This window comes from Doryrhamphus excisus, unplaced genomic scaffold (genome assembly GCF_037039965.1).
Source record: "Doryrhamphus excisus strain RoL-2023G ecotype Guam unplaced genomic scaffold, RoL_Dexc_Guam_v1.1 HiC_scaffold_24, whole genome shotgun sequence".
Taxonomy (NCBI): Eukaryota; Metazoa; Chordata; class Actinopteri; order Syngnathiformes; family Syngnathidae; genus Doryrhamphus; species Doryrhamphus excisus.
Genome location: NW_027621862.1, coordinates 4,335,718 through 4,360,642, shown reverse-complemented (window position 1 = coordinate 4,360,642; position 24,925 = coordinate 4,335,718). Strand labels below are relative to the sequence as shown.

Below are 24,925 nucleotides of genomic sequence, written 5' to 3'. Positions count from 1 at the left end.
TGCTTGAAAGTGAATGGCTTTATTTTGATTAATGGGTGCTGAAAGATCATCAGGTCCATCTGTTTCCAGTCATCTGGCCGTGGTAGCGATTTAAATGTCCCCTATCATGTAAAAGTGATACTATATGTGCCACTAGAGCAGGGGTCTCAAACTCAATTTATCTGGGGGCCACTGGAGCTAGGGTCTGGGCGAGGCTGGGCCGCATCAGGTTTTCCAAAAAAAAACCCAAAAAACGCATTTATTAAAAACAGAAAAATTAATAAACTTTGCTTTGGTTCCGATTTTCTACAAGAAAAGCTCTGATAAAACATTCCACTGTTCTCAAATATCTTCATTTTTATTTTTCTACACAAAATAAGATCAAGAATTTAAAAAAATCAATCAATCAGTAATAAATAAATATAATAATAATAATACAACGGCAAATAATAAAAACTTAAGAAACCACCATATAGTTGGTGGGTAGACAAATTATTTTTTTCAGATTAAAATGAACAAAGCATTATTAGAGCCCTGTAGACATGACAAAACACGACTATAGTCACATTTATACTCTTTTTATTTACAACATATTGCGCAACTGCAGGGTCTTGAGACACATGCTAACTCGCAAACTAGAGAGCTAGCGACCTAAACGGTAGCCTCCGAGTTATTTCCTTTAAACTTAAAAAGCCAAAAACTTACCACTTCCACACGGATAGGGAGGATAACTATTAACAGTTATTTAACCTTTAACATGAACATTAATCAAATGTAATATTTTTTTCTGGGTACATGATACCATACAGCATCCATATCAAACTTGCGCGGGCCACACTAACATTAAACTTTCATATCAAGGCAAAACTAGTGTCCTGCTGGCCACATTTGGCCCGTGGGCCGTGTGTTTGAGACCCCTGCACTAGAGCCTATTTACAAGCACCAAACATGAAAAAAACTATCATGTCCCTCACTTTTGAGAGAAGAGGCACTCAAACTCTCCTTGGAAGTTCCTTGGTTTTTGATCCCGTCACGATACACAGAACATGTTCCCAGTGGGGCTCACTAAAAGCCTAGATCTTAATTCCAAAATCAAGGCTGGATTATTATTATCACTAACCCTAGTGAGGATAAGCGGCATAGAAAATGGATGGATGGACATTGATATTGAATTACCTGCGATTGGGTAGCGACCAGTCCAGAGTGTACCCCAAAACAAAATTAGCTTAAAGATATATTGTGTGGGGCGTCCCATACAATATTCACTTTTTTATGATATAAAAAAATACTTTTTACATCTTAATAGCCCCCACCCAAAAAAAAAAAAAAACGAGATTACGAGACAACCCTGACATCAGATGACTTTTACGAGACTTAAAATCTCTTTAATCAAATGGCTGGCATCTCCTTTTTTGGCCGTACAATCTCTTTATCCTGACGCTCCTCCAAATCCAAGCAGACACGGTCCTTTAATCCAAAACATTTGATCCCCCATGTTCGACTGCATTGTCTTTATTCTCCAAATCCTATCTCTGGAACATCCATAGCTCATCGTATTGTTTTATTATACAACCAGCAAGGCAGGAGTTATGCAAGTTGTTGTTTTTTTGTGGTACTATGCAGCATAGTAACAACCTTAAAGGGACTTCATGCAACTCACTTCAAATTCATTCATTCATTTTCTACCGCTTATCCTCACGAGGGTCGCGGGGAGTGCTGGAGCCTATCCTAGCTGTCAACCATTCACACTCACATTCATACCTATGGACAATTTGGAGTTGCTAATTAACCTAGCATGTTTTTGGAATGTGGGAGGAAACCGGAGTACCCGGAGAAAACCCACGCAAGCGCGGGGAGAACATACAAATTCCACACAGAGATGGCCGGAATTGAACTCGGGTCTCCTAGCTGTGAGGCCTGCGTGCTAACCACTGGAGCCCTTGGTTCAATTTTTTTAAATGAAAAAATATAAGAATGCCACCACCAGCTAGCACACGTCACCAATAGTGGTATAAAAAAACAAACTGCACCAAAAAAAGGGTATATTTATATTTTGTGTATTTTTGCAGTCATGATGATAGGCTGTACATTCAATGTTAGCAAACATTAGCAGCTAAACTTTGCCAAATTGCTATCAGTGGCTGACAACAAACATAACTGGTGCAGATGCGTGTGTTATGTTGGTGTACTCCAAACAGTTTTGGAAAACAGTTTTCGTTTTGATATTACATTCAAGTTATAAAGCACGGAAAGTGGAATTTAATATTTTTAGTCATTGCATATCCGGCATAATGACTCTATCAACTAATGAATGTAATTAATTTACAATGTTGTATACTGTTGCATAGTTTAAGTGATACACAAGAAAATAATCTATATACTCAATCTGAGTCTTTACATTGCTTTGATTGACAGAGAGAGGTGCAAAGGTACGGCCAGCCTCAGTCACGGATGGGACATCATTCTGACAAACTCTACGGGAGACACAGAGGATGATATCACCATGAAATGTCACTCAAGTGGCACGAGCGCTATCTATACAACATTTAGTCCGAGAGGAGGTTCATACCTTCAAAGTCTACCGTTCCATCCCCATTGTCGTCTGCCTCTTGAACTATGGCGTCGATCTCCCTGCGGCTCATGTGCTCCCCCATCAACTTCAGCATGGCCGAACGCAGCTCCTGTGTTGTAATCTCGCCATCGCCGTCTGTGTCGAACTATCAACAAAAGCGTAAAAAAAAGTCAGCAGTCAGGATGTGATCATCAGTTTGGTGGCGATCGGTCCAGTAGGTGTGTGTGACCTCTTTAAAGGCGTTTTTGAGCTCCTTCACACCAATCATGCCAGCTGTTTCTGCCAGAAGTTTGGGTGCCATCAGGTCAACAAAGTCCTCAAAGTCAACCTGACCGCCAACTGGAGGGCAAATGACATGAAAGAGTCATCCATCAATCTGTTTTCACACTAGGTTGCCAGATGCCTCCTTTCCCTTAGTAGTGTGTGTGTGTGTTTTCGCCAGGTACTCCAGTTTCCTCCCACATGCATATTGGCAACTCCAAATTGTCCATAAGTATGAATGTGAGTGTGAATGGTTGTTTGTCTATATGTGCCCTGTGATTGGCTGGCGACCAGTCCAGTCAGCTTGGATAGGCTCCAGCATACCCCCATGACTGATGAGCATAATTGACATAGGAAATGGATTGATGGGATATCCAAGTTTGTTTGTTTTCTTTCCGCTTTTTCCTGATTGCCTCAGCGGATCTTTTTGAGCCGCATACCGATTTTTGACTTGAGCCCTTTATTAGCGACAAAAAAAACAATATTTGGGGTAAACATAATTTACATATGTAAACAACTTACATAATTTCTTTAAAAAGAGATATAAATGTATTTGTAGTATTAATAGTGGACGAGTGTTTAGTACGCAGGCCACACAGCGAGGAGACCCAAGTTCAATCCCACCCTCGGGCATCTCTGTGTGGAGTTTGCATGTTCTCCCCATGCATGCGTGCATACATAAGTCGCACTGGAGTATAAGTCGCAGAAGGCCAAAAATGCATAATTAGGGAGAAAAAAAACATACATAAGTCGCACTGGGGGCGGCACGGCGCAGACCTCACAGCTAGGAGACCAGGGTTCAATCCCACCCTCGGGCATCTCTGTGTGGAGTTTGAATGTTCTCCCCATGCATGCGTGCATACATAAGTCGCACTGGAGTATAAGTCGCAGAAGGCCAAAAATGCATAATTAGGGAGAAAAAAAACATACATAAGTCGCACTGGAGTATAAGTCGCAGAAGGCCAAAAATGCATAATTAGGGAGAAAAAAAACATACATAAGTCGCACTGGAGTATAAGTCGCAGAAGGCCAAAAATGCATAATTAGGGAGAAAAAAAACATACATAAGTCGCACTGGGGGCGGCACGGCGCAGACCTCACAGCTAGGAGACCAGGGTTCAATTCCACCCTCGGCCATCTCTGTGTGGAGTTTGCATGTTCTCCCCGTGCATGCGTGGGTTTTCTCCGGGTAGTCCGGTTTCCTCCCACATTCCAAAAACATGCTAGGTTAATTGGCGACTCCAAATTGTCCATAGGTATGAATGTGAGTGTGAATGGTTGTTTGTCTATATGTGCCCTGTGATTGGCTGGCCACCAGTCCAGGGTGTACCCCGCCTCTCACCCCAAGACAGCTGGGATAGGCTCCAGCAACCCCCGCGACCCTCGTGAGGATAAGCGGTAGAAAATGAATGAATGAATGACTTTCAATATAGATGCAGACCTGCCAGTATATAAATAGGACCCATCATGCAATTTGAGTATTGAATATGCTTGGCTCCAATATATCAGTTTCTCAATATTATTTGAAATCCGGGGCAAAAAAACATCTAAAAAAAAAACAAAAAACTCACGGTTCATGTTGATGTTTTGGCTCAGCTCAATGAGCTCCATCTCAGTGGGCATGTAACCCATGGTCCTCATCAGGTTTCCCAGGTCTTTACAGCTGATCAGGCCGTCCTTATCCTTGTCGAACTCATTGAAGGCATCACGCAACTCTGGGGAAAACGCACAACCAAGCAGTCATCTGGAAGCATATCATTCTAAAACAAGCAAGGCCGTTTGTTTTGACTTACCATCTATCTCATCCTCTGCCAACTCCCTTGACTGCACAAGCGGAAGACAAAAAGTAGATAAAAGGTTACAGATTTGGCATCCAATAGAACAAATTGTGTCTTTGTAAAGGCAAAATAGGGTCAGCAAACGGCTTTCAGTATGATGAAGTGCATTGCAAACCATAATAATAAATGTAAATATACATTATACACAGTATCTAGTGTCCTGTAAATAGTCAAGTTAAATGGCTGCACCTCACTCCATCCATGTGTACAGTTTCTATGTTTCTGATCCTGACAATGATCCAATCAGCCTTTCAGGTTATGATTTGTCAACAATCAGATAAACCCATCAAAGCTGGCAAAACACTTTGTTGTACTTACTATGTTTTTCCCACCCCGGAGGAAGATGCAGGCTGCTCCCAAACTCATGTCTATTAAATGAAGCAATCGGTAAAGTCAGTCAAAATAAACATAAAGAGTGATCTGATATTTCATGCGACTTTTCTCACCTTCTTGTGGTTTCAGCCAGTCACATCATATGCTACCTCCACAGTTCTAAATCTCTTTTCTCTGTCTTGCCAGCTTCTCACGGAATGGCTCTCAGCCCCAGGCAACACCCCACCTGGATGCTGCGAGGTTGGACGACGACGGGAGGTGTGGTCGTGTGCATGCATCCAATCTTGGTCATAATGTGCAGGGAGGAGTCAAGAGGAGTGACCACAGGGCGTAGCGGACGCTTAAGCCCTGCTCTGCGTTTGAGCCCAGAGGTGACATCATGATGCAAATCATCCCGCCATCTGAAACCTGACACAGATAAAATGATACCATCAGTTAAGAGGTAGGGTTAGAATGGACTGGTTACAGTCTTTCACTGCGGGCACTATTTAAAATGCTTTAATTACTGCACAAGGGCCTTCAATTACAACCTTCATTTATGTCAGACACCACTGTAAGAATAATGATGTCATATTTTTATATGACATCATATCATATCAAAATAAATACTCAATAGTAAAATAATAAAAATAATGACTTAAAATTTTGGATAATTACCATTTGTATTTCCGTTAACCCCCAATATTTTTATTCTTATATTGTGTTTCTTATTGACAAGGGAGGTACATAAATATCGGTACCGATAATTATCGGTCGATATTGGTATTTTATTTTTTTCCCGATCATGTTGTACATGGCGGCAAGGCGGTCGAGTGGTTAGCACGCAGACCTCACAGCTAGGAGGACCAGGGTTCGATTCCACCCTCGGCCATCTCTGTGTGGAGTTTGCATGTTCTTCCCGTGCATGCGTGGGTTTTCCCACATTCCAAAAACATGCTAGGTTAATTGGCTATATCCATAGGTGAGTGTAAATGGTTGTTTGTCTATATGTGCCCTGTGATTGGCTGGCGACCGGTCCAGGGTGTACCCCGCCTCTCACCCGAAGACAGCGGGGATAGGCTCCAGCACCCCCTGCGACCCTCGTGAGGAAAAGCGGTAGAAAATGAATGAATGAATATCAAAATACATACTCAATAGTAAAATAATAAAAATAATTACTCAAAATTTTGGATAATTATTTGCATTAACCCATGCGGCTTTATTTTTATTCTTATATTGTGTTTCTTGCATATTGGCTATTGACAAGGGAGGTAAAATAAATATCGGTACCAATAATTATCGGTCGATATTGTTATTGTATTTTTTTCCCGATCATGTTGTACTTATAGGTTATCACATGGTTTGCTACTGGGCCTGATACCAGACAAACCATGTGATGATCTTATTATCACATACTATTTAATCATGAGCTTATTTTCACATACTATTTAATCAAAAGACCATTTTGTTTCCATAAAATGTTCAGTTTATTACATGTATTATATCTAAACTGATTGGTTGTTTCACAGGCACGATACCAGAGCAGCGCGCTCTGAGTGGACAGCTACGGGGGCTGATACTGGACATGGTTAAACTCTATATTTTATCAGTATCACTGCCCTAGGCTTTGACACAGTATCATTTCGGCCTTTTCCCGTATCATTCATGGGCGGTTTCTAGAGTACAGGGCCAATTAATACTGTAGTATGTGATAAATATGTGTTCATTCCACCGCAGGAGATATTTCATGTTACACATATCGATATCAGCTGGTATTGGAAATTGAGTGTTGAACAATATCGGCATATACGTATATATATATATCATTTTTTGGCAAAAACAAAAAACAAAAACAATATCGGACATCGCTACATATGACCTTTTGCAAGACTAAATACAATTTCTGTATCAGGCCTAATATTTTTGCTCAATGAAGTAGCAAAAATATTGGAACCTGATGCAGTGAATAATGCTGGTGTCATCTGAGAACAGGCTGCATAACAAGCTTGGGGGGAGGGGGAAACAAACTAAATAAATGAATAAAAGGGATTATTATTTTTTTTCATTGGCATATCCACTTAACCTTCCTCTGTGAGCATCCACATGTTCATCTTGATTAACTGGCTGAGCTTAAACAATTCCCCGCATGGCGTAACAGTGTGCAAGTCCTCTGGCTGACCTTTGCGACTCTGCCTGCTTTCCTCTTATGTAAATTCATCACACACACACACACATACAAATCTGTTGTATAAGAAGCGTAATCCATCCAGACCCAAGCTCAAACCCGTTTTTTTCATCTTTTTTCACAGCTGTGGGGTCCTTCCATATAAGGAATGAACGGATGTCTTTTTTACTTTTTTACAGTCGTGTACCCCTTCAAACGTCTAATCTGAAGCCATGTATCCCCCTAAATCCTGCACAGTTAAAAATATATTTATCTTAATTAACTCAACACATTGAATGTAATGCTAACATACATGTGAGTGTTGAACTGATTGTTTTTCAGTACCCCCATGACAATTGGTATAACCCTGGGCGTACAAGTACCCCACTTTTGGAGCGCAGTATCTGTCGTACTGTAAATGAGAAATAAATAATTTGTCATATAAAATACTAGGTAATATTGACATTGGAAATCCCTTTGTAAATATGCCCCCTAGATAATATAAACAATAGAGGGTGACATCATAGCAATGTGATTGGACGCTGTACAAGTACTATGATGTTCTACAGACCTAATAGGTGCATAATAGATGCTTTTCTCTTTGTGGTGTTTGATCCATCGCAGAGAAAATTATGTATTATTATATTGTGGTATAATAGTGGTTAGAAATTCACAGTCTGGATATCCGGGTTCGTATTTCATGTTCTTCCTGGGTTTGTGTATGGTCCTCTATGGTATTCTCCAACATCCACAAAAACTTGCATGTTAGGCAAATTAAAGGCTCAAAATAGTCCATAGGTGAGAATGTGAGTAGGGATGGTTGTTTTATCTGTATTTATTTTATCTTATGTATTTATTGTATCAGAGTTCGTACTATTGCACTGAACATGTATGTTTGTATGCTAATGAACAGCTCTGCTGAGCTTTTTGTGCTGTTACAGCACAAAAACAATATATTTTTGTATTTGTTGAGAAGACCCCCACACCGTAGAGGGCCTCATAGAAAAAAAATCTTGGGATTACAACGTGCCTAAAAACATAGAAGAAGAACAACTTTCGTTTTTCTCTCTGCTCCCACCCCGGTCCGCCATCATGAAGTCCTGAATAAAAACGAATGTCGACCAAAATGGGGATACGCCAGCTCGGGAAGAAAAGCTTTAACATTGTGACAGCACAAAGCGGAGCATGGAGCGTACCCTTGGGAATTTATGTCACAAACTCACAATGAAGACTTCCCGTTCGGCTCAAAAGTATTAATTGCTAATTAGCTTCTGATTGTCTAAACGAGACAAGCGCCGCTCTTCTCTGTGCTAGCTAGCTAGCTAGCTGGCTAACTTAGCTTTGACAGGCAGCTAGCTGTCACTGCAATTGACTGGCACTCCATTCATGTCATCTCAGGCTGCTGGCTGTCCAAATCAATGGGAGCGACGGGATGGCGAGGACTTTGAGTAACCGCATCGACAGGCAAAATGCAGTTTGCTCGCGTTGAGTAGACATCAGCGCCGGGGAAAAGGGGAGTGAGACCTATATTTTTCCCAGTCATAGTTAGCTAGCTTTAGCTAGCTACAGTGGATCCTAAAAGCCACGGTAAGACACTTATAAGTCATTCAGCACGTTCATCCTATGCTTTCTGAATGGATGCAAAAATCTCATCTTTATGCAGGAGATGCTAACATAAGGATGTTTGCCTGCAGTCTTATTTGTCCACTGTTTATTTTTGGTGGAGACGAATAGCCTAATTGATCATTCAAGTGAAAGCTTACTGAGGAGGGATGGATACCACAATATCGGGGAACAATATTAAGTGCACCTACATCCTTTATAGGATTGGGGGGGAAATTAGCTGCATGGGATCAAATAAAAAAACACACATGCTAGCTTTAATTGTAATATTTGTGATTGAGTGACATGATGGATGAGTGATTGCAGCATTTTCCCTGCAATAGGATGGCTTCCTCTTACAAGCCACTTGAGTGTTAAATGTCTGCCTCAAAGAGAACCAACCAGCTGGCTTCCTGTTTCTTCACTGACAGCAATAACAAGTTGGTCAAGTCCAAAAAACCTCATCTGTCTTAGTATGTCCAATTATTACTCAATATAATATAATTCACCTCTCACCCAAAGACAGCTGGGATAGGCTCCAGCACCCCCTCGACCCTTAAGAGGAAAAGCGGTAGAAAATGAATGAATGAATGAATTTCAATGTTCAAGTTGCACAGCGGTCGAGTGGTTAGCGCGCAGACCTCACAGCCAGGAGACCCGAGTTCAATCCCACCCTCGGCCATCTCTGTGTGGAGTTTGCATGTTCTCCCCGTGCATGCGTGGGTTTTCTCCGGGTACTCCGGTTTCCTCCCACATTCCAAAAACATGCTAGGTTAATTAGCGACTCCAAATTGTCCATAGGTATGAATGTGAGTGTGAATGGTTGTTTGTCTATATGTGCCCTGTGATTGGCTGGCGACCAGTCCAGGGTGTACTCCGCCTCTCGCCCGAAGACAGCTGGGATAGGCTCCAGCACCCCCGTGACTCTCTTGAGGATAAGCGGTAGAAAATTAATGAATGAATATTGTGCTTTTTCCACCTTTCGGACACCACCGCCCTGTGATGTCACAGTCAATCTTCCTTAAATGGGCGTGCCCATGTACAAGCTGCACACCTGAGTGGGGCCTATCGCAGCGAGTGGGCGTGCACGGAGGCAGGCCGTGGGTGGAATAAATTAAAACAGACCATTTTGGAAATACAGCTGGAAAAGGTGCCGATTCTGGAAGATCTAGAAAGCTTTCTGTGTAGCTGCTCTACAGTCTCAATACAAAGGGATGAAAATGAGCATAATGTGTCCCCTTTAAATGAATAGAGGCCTAACTGATATGTTACTGTAATAATTACACATGCTAAATATTGACTTTCTTATCTAATATTGTCCCACACTTGACTATAAACTTATCACCCCCACTGCTCGCTAGGCGCTGGCCATGCCTTCGAGTGTGCGGGCCGGGAGCCTGAAGGACCCGGAGGTGGCTGAACTCTTCTGCAGAGAGGATCCTGAGAAGCTCTTCACAGATCTTAGGGAGATTGGACATGGGAGCTTTGGCGCTGTCTATTTTGTGCGTAATTATTCTTCTTCTGTTAACTGGCAGATAAACAAAATAATACCACCGGTATAAAAGTAACCTCACAGATGGTTAACAAGCCTTGATTAAAAAAAAATATGTTCTTTAGGCCCATGACATCCGCACCAATGAAGTGGTGGCCATCAAGAAGATGTCCTACAGTGGCAAACAGTCCAATGAGGTGAGAGTCACTATCATCAATAACTCTTATTGTGTTTGATAAATGTATTTCCTCATCAATGCCATGTCATTTATCAGAAATGGCAGGATATCATCAAGGAAGTCAAATTCCTCCAGAAATTGCGGCATCCCAACACAGTCGAGTACCATGGCTGCTACCTAAGAGAGCACACAGCGTGGGTGAGTACACATTAGGTCGATCCTTGAGCAGCTTTAATGCTGTTATTATTGTACAGAAGCTATAGGAATTTTTGTGTTTTCATAACATCATGAAAAAAAAATGGATAATAGAGCGAGCTGATCAGCCGTGTATATGTCCGCAAATTCACAGCTTTGTAGAAAATCAAGCTTTACTACACATCTTAAAGCCTGGAGCTCTGCCAACTATCTGTTAGTCGGTACATGATGAGAACTCGCATAGTAGTTGGTTAATATTCTGCATTATACATTGGTAGTGTCTTGTCCCTTTTATCCACTTATTGCATTGGTGTGTGTAGTTGTTTTGACACCACAATTTGGAATGGTGTGTGAACTGGTAATATTGTATGCCTCAAAAAGGTACACTACACTTGAGTAGCGAATATCGGTTGAAAAGTTATATCAAAATGTGTTATTGTGACCGAGCTAATTATATATATGTTGGAGTGCTAAGTGCTTCCCTTTCTGAGTTGGGCATAAAAGGCATTTCCTTTTCTGCTGTAAATGGAAAATGTCTTCATTGACATCAATTGTGAAAAGTTGCAAACAGTTAGCAAAGTTTGCAAACAGGAATAACATCATGGACTCACACAGTGACATTGTCTCTCTGATAGCTGGTGATGGAGTACTGCTTGGGCTCTGCTTCTGACCTTTTGGAAGGTAAGAGGGGAATAAACATGTTGTGTGTGAAATTCATGGTTAAAAGGCACTGCCTTAGTGTATGTCATGTTTGTACTCAACGCTATCATCTGACATCCCTTCACGTAGTTCACAAGAAGCCCCTCCAAGAGGTGGAAATAGCTGCTATTACCCATGGTGCACTTCAGGGACTGGTCTATCTTCACTCTCACAACATGATTCACAGGTATGCACACACTTCCTGTATAAGCTCATGCAATACTTGTATACATTCTGTTTTTTTGCCATAATCACTATTATGCTTAGCTGTCATTTTCTCCTTTCCGATTATTTTTCCTCCTCAGGGATGTGAAGGCAGGAAACATCTTGCTCACGGAGCCGGGACAGGTCAAACTGGGTGACTTTGGTTCTGCATCCATTGTTGCACCAGCCAACTCCTTTGTCGGAACGCCTTATTGGTAAATAATTCATTGAATCACAATGATTTTATTATTATATGTTCTACTCTTACACTGTGACCATAAATACATACAGGATGGCCCCTGAGGTGATCCTGGCCATGGACGAGGGTCAGTACGATGGAAAGGTGGATGTGTGGTCACTTGGCATTACCTGCATAGAGCTGGGTAAGAGGCGAGCGAACACACACTGATCTAAAAGTGTATACAAGACAACACTCTTCTCCTCTGGTTCTCCTTTATCCTCCACCCTGTCTCATGTCACTGAATGATGTGCTTTTCTCCGTGTCTAGCGGAAAGGAAGCCTCCTCTGTTCAACATGAATGCTATGAGTGCCTTATATCACATCGCCCAGAATGAGAGCCCCGTGTTGCAGTCAAATCACTGGTGAGAGGTTCTGATAATGCTGCTTGCCTTGTAATGGATTTTTTTTTGTTATACGACTACTTACATGACACCATGTCCGTTTTAATTTAGACTTTAATTTTGTGCTTGTTGTAATGAAAGGACACAGAACACAAAATAGACTGTTTTGAAGCTACTCAAGATATATGCTACCAGTGGTAATGTTTGATGAGCTCTGTTAATACCTGCTGTGTCTTTCAGGTCGGATTATTTCCGCAATTTTGTGGACTCATGTTTGCAGAAGCTTGCCCAGGACAGACCTACCTCGGATGTGCTGCTCAAGGTGCATGCATGTTTAATGTTAAATATCTCTGCACTGCAGGCCAATTGGAGCAATTATTTTGCCTTTTTGTTCTTGAAGTTTTGGTCATGACACAGGTCTAAATAGTGATTTTTGGAGTCTATTTAGCCCTACTACTAATCGTTTAAATATGAAATTCTGAAAACGCTACCACCAAGATAGCAAGGGCCCAAGAATGACTCAAAGACGGCCACAAAGGTGCCACTGTACTGTGGTTCTTATGAAGTCCAGGGAATGAATCCATTGGAAATAATGTGAAATATCCAGCAATTTTACAAGTGACCTGACGTAAACCTTAGGCACAGCATTGCACGTATGTATGTACTCTGCACTAAATATCACTGTTTTATGACGTGCACTTGTGTGGCTGGTATAAGACCAAATCTGGTTTTCCCTGCAAATTTAGTGGGTGCAGCTTATACACTGGAAATTATCCAATCCACTTACTTTATATAGCACATTTTATAAACAGAGTTTCCAAAGTGCTGCACAGACTAGTAAAATAAAAAGTAAAAATAAAATCTTCAAATTGAATTTAATCCAAAACTAAAAGATCAAATAAGAAACAAAATAGTAAAATAGATATTAAAATATTAAAAAGAAAGAACTAAAAGACACAGGACCATACGACTCACTCCGAGTTAAAAGCCAGAGAATAAAAGTGGGTTTTAAGACGAGACTTAAAGCTTTCGATGTTGGGGGGCCTTTTTTTACTTGGGAGGGGAGAGAGTTCCATAGCTTGGGGCCAACCACAAAAAAAGGCTCGGTCCCCCCTGGTCTTAAGTCTCGTCTTAGGCACCACAAGTTGGAGCTGGCCCTCGGACCTCAGTGACCGCGCTGGAGAGTAAATTTGGATTAGGTCCAAAATGATGGTAATTACTTGTGCTCATCAGATCCTACAATGACTCTTGCTTTCTAACACCTTTCTTTTTCTCTATGCAGCACCATTTCCTATGCAGAGAGCGTCCCATGACGGTCGTGATGGACCTCATTGCACGCACCAAGGACGCTGTCCGCGAGCTTGACAACCTGCAGTACCGGAAGATGAAGAAAATCCTCTTCCACGAGGCCCACAATGGCCCTGCGCCGGAGGGGGCTGACGAAGAAGAGGTAAGGGAGCACGCAATAGTTAGAGGTATTGTGTTTCACTATACAGAATTCAACTGGTTTTGTCAGTCAAAAAGAGGCACCCAAGCATTAGCGAATTAGAACCATTTTGCTTCTTTCAGGCGACTTTTGTATAAGCCTTCAATGTGTATTGTGACCACTTCCTTTCCTAACAAAAGGCGTTGTTGCCATTGATGTTCAAACCAGTGCGCTCTTCCCAAAAAAGGAAATGGTGGAATTCAGCGAATGTTTATTGTATGTTTCATGCCTCTTTACAAAGTGTTATCTTCATCAACAGCACCTATTCTGAAACTATAATGATTTGATTCTTTTCAACATTTCTCCCAGGACGTGGAGCAGTACATGCTGCGCACGGGCACGGTCAACAGCATGGAGAGTTCCCACTCGCTGCCATCCATGTCCATCAGTGCCAGCTCTCAAAGCAGCTCCGTAAACAGCCTGGCCGACGGCTCAGACGACAGTGGCGAGATGGCCATGATGCAGGAGGGCGAGCACACAGTCACGTCTAACAGCTCCGTCCTACACAAACCGCTGGTCAGTCATTGTTTTTGTTTTGTTTTTTTTGCTAGATGAGGGAGGAGGCTTGGAAAATCAAACCAAGGAATCTTCGTGAAGTCTGGGATTCGTGCAGGCCTGCTTTCTTTGCCATTCCAGATGATTTTATCAGTTAGTTATTGGAGTGATTGCTTAATTGAGGTGTATGGATGGGATCCTCCAAGGTCATGGGAGTCGTAAACAATTTTAATTATTATCAAAATAATATAATAAAAATACGGAACAATACAATGCGATAAGAGGGCAATAAAAAGGTCAATATTTAAAATACAAAATAATCAGTGATTGTCTTGCATACCAACCATTCTCATCCTCTTTAGAGCCACGACAACATCTATGATGACCCCTACCAGCCAGAGGTTGACTCCCAACGAGATGCCTCTTCTGCTGGTGGAGGAGGTGGCGGCGGTGGAGGAGGAGGAGGGGGAGGTGGGAGGCGTCGTCGAGGCCGAGACCATTTTGCCACCATCAGGACTGCATCGCTCGTCACTCGTCAGATCCAGGAACACGAGCAGGGGTCGGCCCTGAGGGAACAGATGTCAGGGTAAATAAAACAAAACAAAAATAAAACCCTGGAAGTAAAAATTACGACGACCTTATCCTCATTGTCTACTTTTGGTCCCAGGTACAAGCGTATGCGCCGGCAGCACCAGAAACAGTTAATGGGCCTTGAAAACAAGCTGAAGGCAGAAATGGACGAGCACCAGCTACGACTTGACAAGGAGCTGGAGAACCAGAGGAACAGCTTCTCCATGGAAGGAGAAAAGTTATCTAAGAAGCACTCTGCTATTATGGACAAGGAGGTGAGCTCGTTAGTCATTTGAAGAATTGACGGTTAGGTTTTTACGAGGTTTTGTTGCTCAGACAAAGGCGGTTCTGACTGAGGAGAAGAAGTTCCAGCAGCACATACTCGGCCAGCAGAAGAAGGAGTTGACAAGTCTGCTTGAGTCGCAGAAACGACAGTACCGGCAACGCAAAGAGCAGCTTAAAGAGGTGCTGGCCATTTTTCAGCATCTGACACACATGCACACAACAAATATGAACAAAGATTAAGATGCATCCTTGCGTGTTACCGTTTCTCAAGGAGCTGAACGAGAACCAGTCTACCCCCAAGCGGGAGAAGCAGGAGTGGCTGGTGCACCAGAAGGAGTGTCTGCAGCAGCTCCAGGCCGAGGAAGAGTCTGGCCTGCTGAGGAGGCAGAGGCAGTATTATGAACTCCAGTGTCGCCAGTACAAAAGGAAGATGCTGCTGGCACGCCACAACCTCGAGCAAGATCTGCTCAGAGAGGTAACATCTTCCTCCCCTATGACAAACAATCAATCAATCAAACTTTATTTGTAGAGCACTTTTCATACATAGAATGCTTTACATGTTTAAAAAGAGAACAACAAGACACATATACACACACACACACACACACACACACACAAGTAGTTTGTTTGCCCGAGTACAGAGGAACCAGTTCAAGAAGCGCTGCCATCTGCGCTGGGGGCTGCCCACGGCCCAGGCCATGATGCCGCAACTCAGGGGGCCACCACACAACAGTTAGGCAGGGGACCCCGCAGCGCTGCAGTGGGGCACCGCCACAGAGCTCCCAGCCACCCCAGTCGGTAAGCCCCACGAGAGGAAATACGCCAGCCCCCCAACCGAGGACAGCCCCCAGTGCAGAGAGCCCCCACTGAGGAAACACTGGATATATGAGCAATACAGCATATATTTATTTTGAGTCTAATGTAGTAGGTGCTTTTCAACAGCAACGTTATGCTAGGTTAGCCTACTTGCCAATAAAGAAAAAAAAGACTTGGAGCTCCCATGTCAGATTGACAAATAGTTAGCAGGGCTCCAGGGTTTGTTATAAGATGTGTAGTGAAGCCACCATTTTATTTTTTTAAACAAAGCTGTCCTTATGTCCTTGGCATAAGTACAGGAAATGCCATCCCCTTTTATAGCTCATGTCCATGTGATTCTACACCAGGAGCTGAACAAGAAGCAGACCCTGAAAGACCTCGAGTGTGCCATGCTGCTGCGCCACCACGAATCCACCCAGGAGCTGGAGTTCCGCCAGCTGGGTCTGGTGCAGCGGACCCGGGCCGACCTGATCCGCACGCAGCACCAAACCGAGCTCACCAACCAGATGGAGTACAACAAGCGACGTGAGCAGGAACTCCGCCAGAAGCACGCCATGGAGGTCCGCCAGCAGCCCAAGAGCCTCAAAGTGAGTGAAGGCGGCGCTGCCCAGAACCAGGGCTTCCCCGAGGAGGGCCAGGCGACAGAGGGGCAGAATGGGGGCCGTGATGCCGGGCAGGGGCCGCTATACGGCTCAATTGAGGAATTAGAAAAGATAGATGAGACCAAAAAGATGGAGCTCGATGAAGGAGCTGAATTTAGAGATGAGGAAGAAGACGAGGGCGTCGAACATGTTATCGACTTGTCAAGTGGAATCAGAAGAGATTCCGATGAGAAGGAGGGGTGGGAAATGAGGGAGGTGGAAGGGGTCCGGTGGGAATATGAGGCAGATGAAGGTCAGACTCCACACTTAATTGACGAGGAAGAGGAGGGAAGAGGTGTGGCCGATGGATGCCCATCCGAGCTCATCTCTGCACTGTCCCTCGAAAAAAGAGGCGAGCAGGAGCTGGACGAGTTGTCCGAGTTTTACTTCCCTGAAGCGCTAGAAGAACTGGAGCCTGTTCCTCCTGGCGCTCCTCCTCCACCTTCCCCCCCTCAGTCATCTCTCCCATCATTTTTCTCCCACGCTGTCTGCCTCTTCCTGTCTCTCTCGGCCGCCGCCCAGCCCTCTAACCTGACGCTGCTGCTCCTCTGCGTCTTCCTCCTCTCCCTGCGGCGCTCGCCGCCGCTGCCCTCGCTTTCTTCCCTACTGCTGTCGGCTGAGCTCGCCCTCCTGGCACACTTCTTTTCCTACCTCCTTCTCCGCTCTTGCTGCTCGCTGTCATTCTCCGCCTACCTGTCGCTCAGCCTGTGGGCCAGTGGGTTCTTTAGTCTGGGGCTGTCCTTCAGCCTGGGCATATACTACATCCCCATGATTTTAGTCTCTGCCTCCTTCCTCAGCTCCCCCTCCCTTTTCCTGTCGCTCTACTTGCTGGTGGTGCTGGTTGTCCGGCCGGCCCGCGACTTCCTTCAGCACGCACCCCGCAAAGTCAATCGACTGTGTATGCGTGTGCTTTTCCGCCTCCCCCGGCCGCTTTTTGCCATGTGTCAGTCGCTCCTCGGCGGCGTGGCCGAGCGTAGCCTCTATGAGATGTTCCCGAAAGCGGGACGCAACTGGGGAGGACGGCAGTCAAAAATCCCTGTCCCTCTGAAGAGTCTCCCTTTGAAGGATCAGGCTCGTGTCAGAAGTCCCTCCCCGCTAGCGCAGGGAATCTTGTGGGTGAAGCGTTTCAGCCGACGCCCCCTGGGGGTGCTCGCCGACTTTGCTAACTCACTAGTGCTAAAGCTAGCTCGGCAGCTGGTTAAGAAACTGCCAACTGGCATTCGCCTTTGGCTGAGACGTGTGGGCCTGCTAAAGAAGGAGAGGCCCAGCAGGCTCCCTCGACTCCTCCCTCGTGATGTAAGAGAGAGGAGGATGAAGGAGAGAGTTAGGCGGGAGAGGGAGAGGAGGCGCAGGGAGGAGCGGGAGAGGATGCTGCGCGATGAGGCCAGGTGGGAATGCGGCTTGAGGCGAACCTCCTCTGGAAGGTTCGTCAGGGGTAAGGTTCGCCCGTGGAGATGAGCGTGTTCGCACTCGCCCTCCATTTTCAACCAGCGCCCCCCTTGGCTGGTCCCACACAGTTACTGTACCCAAACCAGTGAAGTTTTAACATTTAATTATTGTGCTTTTTGTAAAAGTTCCTTTTTTTTCTTAATGTGTAAGACAATTTCAAATGGTTATGTGTTTATTACCTACAGTATGTCTATGGGGGGGACCACTCCGTGGAACAAATATGGCAGTGTTAACTTTAAAGCTGTGGAGAACCAATTCGTTGTCATGTCACGTCGCCCTAAACACTATAGCTTAAACCATACCACATGTGCAATAAACAACTCTTTAGTTGCTAGCGCGCAACATACAGTACAGTACATGCCCACACAAACATCACATATTACAATATATGCGTCCAGTTTCACCGTTTATTGCAGTATATGCAATAATATTGTTAGGATTTACCATGTAAACATGTTATATGAAGCCGTTGAGTGCCTTTGAAAAAATATTTGCACAAATGCCTTTTTAATAGTGTGTGTGTGTATGTATGTGTGTGAAGCCATATAGACAATCTTTTCCACAGATTATATCCAAAAACTGATAAAACTACTGAATGTGAAAGTTGTGATATATGAAGACTTTAATAGTTAATTTAAATGTAATTTCTGCATTTTCATAAAAAAAAAATTCCCTTTCGTCAGACCAAAATACAAGAAGTAGTTAATTTAATGTTTATTGAACAAAATGCACATTAGTGATGCCATCAGATGCATGCGAAAGAGCAAAACTCCCCTCAGGAGAAAACACTTGGAGGTTTACTTTTTGGGTCGACCTGCAAACAAGCTTTAAATGAGACATTTCACATCCTATTTTATTTGACTGTGACTTTTTTTTTTTTTGCCATTGTGTTGTGCATTGTGTTTGACTATCAGTTGTTCCCTGTTTACACATTTATACTGTGTTGGTGTTGTCACCTATTAAACCTAATTTAAGCAGTGTTTAAAGTACTGCTTTGTTTGGCCACCTTTCTTTTAAAAAAAATTTCTTCACATTTGGCAAGTATTTAAAAAATTGTCGTTTGTCCTACTTCAAAAACAAAAAGAAATTGCACCAAAATAAATTACATTTTGTTGAAATCATTGTCTTGTTTTTATGATTTGCCTTTTCATTGTCTGTGTGTGTTTTTTTTTTAATACCCCTTCATTTTGTTCCCTGCCTTTTTCTTCCATTGTCATCACTCCTGTGTCATCACATGTCCGATCCGATGCCATGGAGGTCCGAGACACTGCAGGCGATTTGATTCATGAGCATTTTCCCTGAAATTGAAGGTCTTCATCTTTAAAATCACCTTCTTTGGGGGGAAAAAAATAAGTGTCTCTGCCCTCCATGGCACTTGTTCAGTTAAATAAATATTACTTGAAACATTTATTTTAATATTATTTTTTTGTTGGCATGTAGTCAGATTTGCAAGCGAGCTGTCAAAAATAATGCAACCCAAAAATAGTTCCCTTTGGTGTTCAATATGCATTTCCATGGTTATTAACATTAATATAATTGTTTTAAATAAGAAAAATACTTGATTTAATTGTAGTCTTTATTTTGTTAGTATTTTTATTTTTCATATTGATATTTGATTATTAAATGTAACAATAATGATAAAGTAGGCTTCTCCTCAGGTGGTCCATCACTATGTTTTCTGATGCATGTTAGACCTCCACCTCTATCTCCCTGTCCTCCAGTCTAAAGAGCTGCAGATAAAGCGTCAGTTCCAGGACACATGCAAGATCCAGACCCGCCAGTACAAGGCCCTGCGGAACCACCTGCTGGAGAACACGCCCAAGTCAGACCACAAGGCCATGCTGAAGCGCCTGAAGGATGAGCAGACCCGTAAGCTGGCCATCCTGGCCGAGCAGTACGACCACTCCATCAATGACATGCTGTCCACGCAGGCTGTGAGTCAAGTTGTTCACCTGTAGAACGACGCTGCATCATCACGTTTCATCTTCTCTGTTGTCTTCTTCTCAGCTACGATTGGATGAGACCCAGGAAGCAGAGTACAAGGTGCTACGCATGCAACTGCAGCAGGAACTGGAGCTGCTCAACGCCTACCAGAGCAAGATCAAGATCCACACGGACACGCAGCATGAGAGGGAAGTTAAGGACCTGGAGCAGAGAGTGTCCATCCGCCGTGCACTGCTGGAGCAGAGGGTCAGAACTTTATCTCTTCATTTGCTATAATGTTTAACCTGTGAATGGTTGGAGCGACAGTTGGATAGAATGGATGGATGATGGACAGCTGGCTGGCTAGACAGGTGACTGGGTTACTGGTGGTATGCATAGATGGATGAATTGTTGGGCGGGTGGGTGGACGGACTGGTGGATAGGTGACTCGTTGGATGGATGGACTGGTGGATAGGTGACTAGATGAGTGGATGGATGGACTGGTGGATAGGTGACTAGTTGGATGGATGGACTGGTGGATAGGTGACTAGTTGGATGGATGGACTGGTGGATAGGTGACTAGATGGGTGGATGGATGGACTGGTGGATAGGTGACTAGATGAGTGGATGGATGGACTGGTGGATAGGTGACTAGTTGGATGGATGGACTGGTGGATAGGTGACTAGATGGATGGATGGACTGGTGGATAGGTGACTAGTTGGATGGATGGACTGGTGGATAGGTGACTAGATGGGTGGATGGATGGACTGGTGGATAGGTGACTAGATGGATGGATTGGCTGGTGGATAGGTGACTAGATGGATGGATGGACTGGTGGATAGGTGACTAGTTGGATGGATTGGCTGGTGGATAGGTGACTAGATGGATGGATGGACTGGTGGATAGGTGACTAGTTGGATGGATGGACTGGTGGATAGGTGACTAGTTGGATGGATGGACTGGTGGATAGGTGACTAGATGGATGGATGGACTGGTGGATAGGTGACTAGATGGGTGGATGGACTGGTGGATAGGTGACTAGATGGGTGGATGGACTGGTGGATAGGTGACTAGATGGATGGATGGATGGACTGGTGGATAGGTGACTAGATGGGTGGATGGACTGGTGGATAGGTGACTAGATGGATGGATTGGTGGATAGGTGACTAGATGGATGGATGGACTGGTGGATAGGTGACTAGATGGGTGGATGGACTGGTGGATAGGTGACTAGATGGATGGATGGACTGGTGGATAGGTGACTAGATGGATGGATGGACTGGTGGATAGGTGACTAGATGGATGGATGGATGGACTGGTGGATAGGTGACTCGATGGATGGATGGATGGACTGGTGGATAGGTGACTCGATGAATGAATGGACTGGTGCATAGGTGACTAGATGGATGGATGGACTGGTGGATAGGTGACTAGATGGATGGATGGACTGGTGGATAGGTGACTAGATGGGTGGACTGGTGGATAGGTGACTAGATGGGTGGACTGGTGGATAGGTGACTAGATGGGTGGACTGGTGGATAGGTGACTAGATGGGTGGACTGGTGGATAGGTGACTAGATGGATGGATGGACTGGTGGATAGGTGACCAAATGGATGGATGGACTGGTGGATAGGTGACTAGATGGATGGTTGGACTGGTGGATAGGTGACTAGATGGGTGGACTGGTGGATAGGTGACCAAATGGATGGATGGACTGGTGGATAGGTGACTAGATGGATGGATGGACTGGTGGATAGGTGACTAGATGGGTGGACTGGTGGATAGGTGACTAGATGGATGGTTGGACTGGTGGATAGGTGACTAGATGGATGGATGGACTGGTGGATAGGTGACTAGATGGGTGGACTGGTGGATAGGTGACCAAATGGATGGATGGACTGGTGGATAGGTGACTAGATGGATGGATGGATGGACTGGTGGATAGGTGACTAGATGGATGGATGGACTGGTGGATAGGTGACTAGATGGATGGACGGACTGGTGGATAGGTGACTAGATGGATGAATAGACAGCCGATGGACGGACTTCTGGCTGGCATGTTCTAATCCATGTGTCCTACTGTCCTCAGATCGAGGAGGAGATGCTGTCACTCCAGAACGAGCGCTCCGAGCGTATCCGCACCCTCTTGGAGCGCCAGGCCAGCGAGATCGAGAGCTTCGACTCTGAGAGTTTACGTCTGGGCTTCACCAGCTTGTCCCTCTCAGGCCTCCCTGCTGATGCCTACTCCAAGCAGGGTTACCCCAGTGCCCCGCCCCCGGCCCCCCGCTCCACCAGCCACTGGAGCCATGGCGTGCACCCCCAGAACGCTCCCCTGCCGCAGCCCTCACGCCGGAGCCACAACAGCAGCAGCAGCGGAGGAGGAGTAGGGGAACGCAGGAGCGACTCTTCCTCCTCGCATGGCTTAGGAATGGCCCTGGCGCTGTCGAGGGACGGGCATCACCCGTCCCGCTCATCTGCCTCGTCCTCCTCCTCATCCTCGTCTTCTTCCCACCACCAACGCCACCACCTCCCACAGCACTACCACCACCAGAGCACGCCACAGCTGTACCGCGAGCGAGAGCGGGATAGGGACCGCGAACAGGAGAAGGAGCGGGAGTGGCCCGGTGTGCGAGGCCCCAGTGGGGACCTGGTCCACCCTTTACCCTTACCCTTCTCCCATCACCTACCCTCCCGCTCCTCCTCTCAGTCCCTCGCTATGCTACCTCCGCCGCCGCCAGTCCCTCCTTCCATTTCCGGCCCATCCTCCTCCTCGTCTTCCTCCTCCTCCTCGCAGGGGGGGATCTATGGCGGTGAAAGGAGCGGCGGCGGCGGTGGTGGCGTCGGCAGCGGGCTCGGCATACGTGCCGCACCCAGCCTCATGGCTCTGAGAAACAGCCCCCAACCTCTCAGGAGGACGGCGTCCGGTGGGGGACCCGGGGCAGGCGCGGGTGCCGACAGCGTCCTGAGTCGGAGCACCTCGGTCACCTCGCACATCTCCAACGGCTCGCACCTCTCCTACTCGTAGACGGCGGCGTGGGGGGCAGGGCTTAGGTAAGTAGCTATTACAGGCTGCTTCTCCGTATTCAGCTTGACTAGTTTGTCCTTTGTGGACCTCTGAGGTCAAGCTTCTTACTGAGTTGCATCCTGCCTCCTTAGACTCAGGGTGGGAAACGGGAACGGGAACGGGATCGGGATCTAACACCACTTGAGCTTAGGTTTCAAAATAGAAGTCATTTTTTAAAATACTTAGCAGGCTGCAGAAAAAGGGGTGGAGTTTGTCTTCTTCTATGATGTTCTATTCTGGAATGGAGAAGTTTATGTAGGTTTATGTGTACGTACTGTACTTATATGTAGTACCCATATATCTAAGCACTGCTATGTTAGCCTCCAGGATGGAAAACAACAACAAAAAAAAGTTTTACACTTGATTTTTTTTATGTAATATTCAGTGTTTGAAGAAAAAAAAAAAGACACATAAATGTTGCTTGGAACATCACCAATGCCTTTAAGGGTTTCTTAAAGGGATGTCATCAAAAATTTCTATTTACTGACCACAACTGAATGTAAAGAATTGTCTAGAAGAAAGTAAAAGTACGAGTAACGATCGCAACAAATTCAGGCGTCCATGATGAGTACATATCGTCGTATCGTAACACTCCAGTGCATGAGACATTCGTAAGCATCACTGAACATCTTTGAAATACTCTCACCGATCTTTATTGTACATATCGATGTGGAATATTACAAGCGAAGCAAAGCTTTTATAGAAGTACGATGATAACGATGAGTAATTTTGATATATTCAAATGAGTATTGAATTTCTCCTGACTCCAAAATACATTTTCTATTGTTGTCAATATGACCATAGAGGCAAACCTGATTGTAGCTGTCATGTTCACATAATATATATAAATATATATATATATACTGTCAGGTATTGTTTGTTTAATGATTATTAATAATAATGCATTATTAATAATTGTTAATGTATGTGTGTTGAATGGTGAAGTCTAGTTATGTTGACACCTTTTTAAAGACACTACATAAACATGTAGTGGATATAAAAATACACACATATATAAATAGTGATGTTTTGTTTTTAATAATTGGCCACTGGAATGTACATTTTTAATGTTTTTATTTCAATTAAAAACAAGTACACATACCAGAGGATTTCCAAGGTATTGCTAAGTAGAAGAAGGCCGGGGCCTTGATTGAGCTGCTGGATTGGTGCACCCGTGGGTGCTGACCCGGCAGCAATGACCGGAGCAGGACTTTTTTTGTTGTTGAGGTGACGCTGCTGAGGCCCCAAAAGGTCCCTTCTTCTCTACATCGCTTTAGACTTTAGTTGGTTTGTGGTGTGACTTGAAAGGAAACGATTACGATAATTACCCTGTTGTTTGTAATGACTCAGAAAACACCAGCGCAACACAATTCCCTGTATAAACTGAAATAACGGAATCTCGGTGCATGCATAAAAGTCCTTATATAAACTCAAGACTGACAACATGCTTGTTTGTGTGTGTGGGGGGGGGTTGTTTGTAGATGAGGCAGCTCATATGACATGTTTTTTTTTGTGGGGAGGGGGAAATACTCTAAATGAAATATTCCATTCAAGCATTCCAAGCTTGAGGAAAACATGTATTGAGGGGGGAAAATGGGTGCTTAATTATTAAATTGATATTAACACATTGATGTGCTTTATTGCTTTTGACCTTGCATATTCCTCTAATGGCCAGCAGGGGGCAACCTTGCAAAAAAGGCCATTGTAATTGAATGAAGGTTACATTTGTTACATGCTTTAGGGAAAACATATGGGATAATGGGTGGTTTATTTTTATCTAATTTGATGTAGTGTACTTTCCACAGTGCAGTACATGTATTTTCTAATGATCAGCTGGGAGGAAACATTGCAAAAAATGTTTATAATTTTATGTTTAGTATATTTGGGGTCCACTTTAACCTTATTCTCCCTAATCAGCAACAGGCACCCTAGCAAGACGCCATATTGAGTAGTGTAGTTAAACTTTACAAAGGATTTAATTTTTATGCTTTCTCCGTAATGACCAGCAGGGGGCAACCTTGCAAAGGAGGCCATTCCAAGTCACCATTTTCTTTGCCTCACGTTCAACTTCTCCATGACAACGGTCGCCATGGCAAGTCCTTTCCATTTAGACTAAT

General features: G+C 44.4%; 2 protein-coding genes across 4 annotated transcripts; one reads left to right on the top strand and one right to left on the bottom strand.

Moving 5' to 3' along the window:
- Nucleotides 1–849: 849 nt before the first annotated feature.
- cabp5a (calcium binding protein 5a) lies at nt 850–5,269 on the bottom strand. The gene is made up of 7 exons (XM_058061813.2): nt 5,097–5,269; nt 4,969–5,018; nt 4,606–4,636; nt 4,384–4,527; nt 2,781–2,890; nt 2,549–2,696; nt 850–2,453 (listed from the first exon to the last, which is right to left on the bottom strand). The coding sequence occupies exons 2-7, from the start codon at nt 5,014–5,016 to the stop codon at nt 2,425–2,427; spliced, it is 510 nt and encodes a 169-aa protein (XP_057917796.1). The 5' UTR covers nt 5,017–5,018; nt 5,097–5,269; the 3' UTR covers nt 850–2,424.
- On the top strand, nt 5,060–24,281 carry taok2b (TAO kinase 2b). 3 transcript variants are annotated; one of them, XM_058061810.2, is made up of 20 exons: nt 8,065–8,713; nt 10,090–10,230; nt 10,346–10,417; nt 10,495–10,596; nt 11,229–11,274; nt 11,383–11,479; nt 11,598–11,711; nt 11,788–11,879; nt 12,005–12,098; nt 12,318–12,399; nt 13,360–13,527; nt 13,873–14,079; nt 14,421–14,644; nt 14,726–14,903; nt 14,965–15,093; nt 15,185–15,388; nt 16,077–16,316; nt 19,541–19,753; nt 19,827–20,009; nt 21,834–24,281. In XM_058061810.2, exons 2-20 carry the CDS (start codon nt 10,099–10,101, stop codon nt 22,767–22,769), a joined length of 3,513 nt encoding a protein of 1,170 aa, XP_057917793.2. In that variant the 5' UTR covers nt 8,065–8,713; nt 10,090–10,098; the 3' UTR covers nt 22,770–24,281. The 3 variants fall into 3 exon arrangements, with proteins under 3 accessions (XP_057917792.2, XP_057917793.2, XP_057917794.2); XM_058061809.2 differs by lacking the exons at nt 19,541–19,753; nt 19,827–20,009; nt 21,834–24,281 and adding an exon at nt 5,060–5,425 and having other exon boundaries at nt 8,525–8,713; nt 16,077–19,109; XM_058061811.2 differs by lacking the exons at nt 19,541–19,753; nt 19,827–20,009; nt 21,834–24,281 and having other exon boundaries at nt 16,077–19,109.
- Nucleotides 24,282–24,925: the final 644 nt, after the last annotated feature.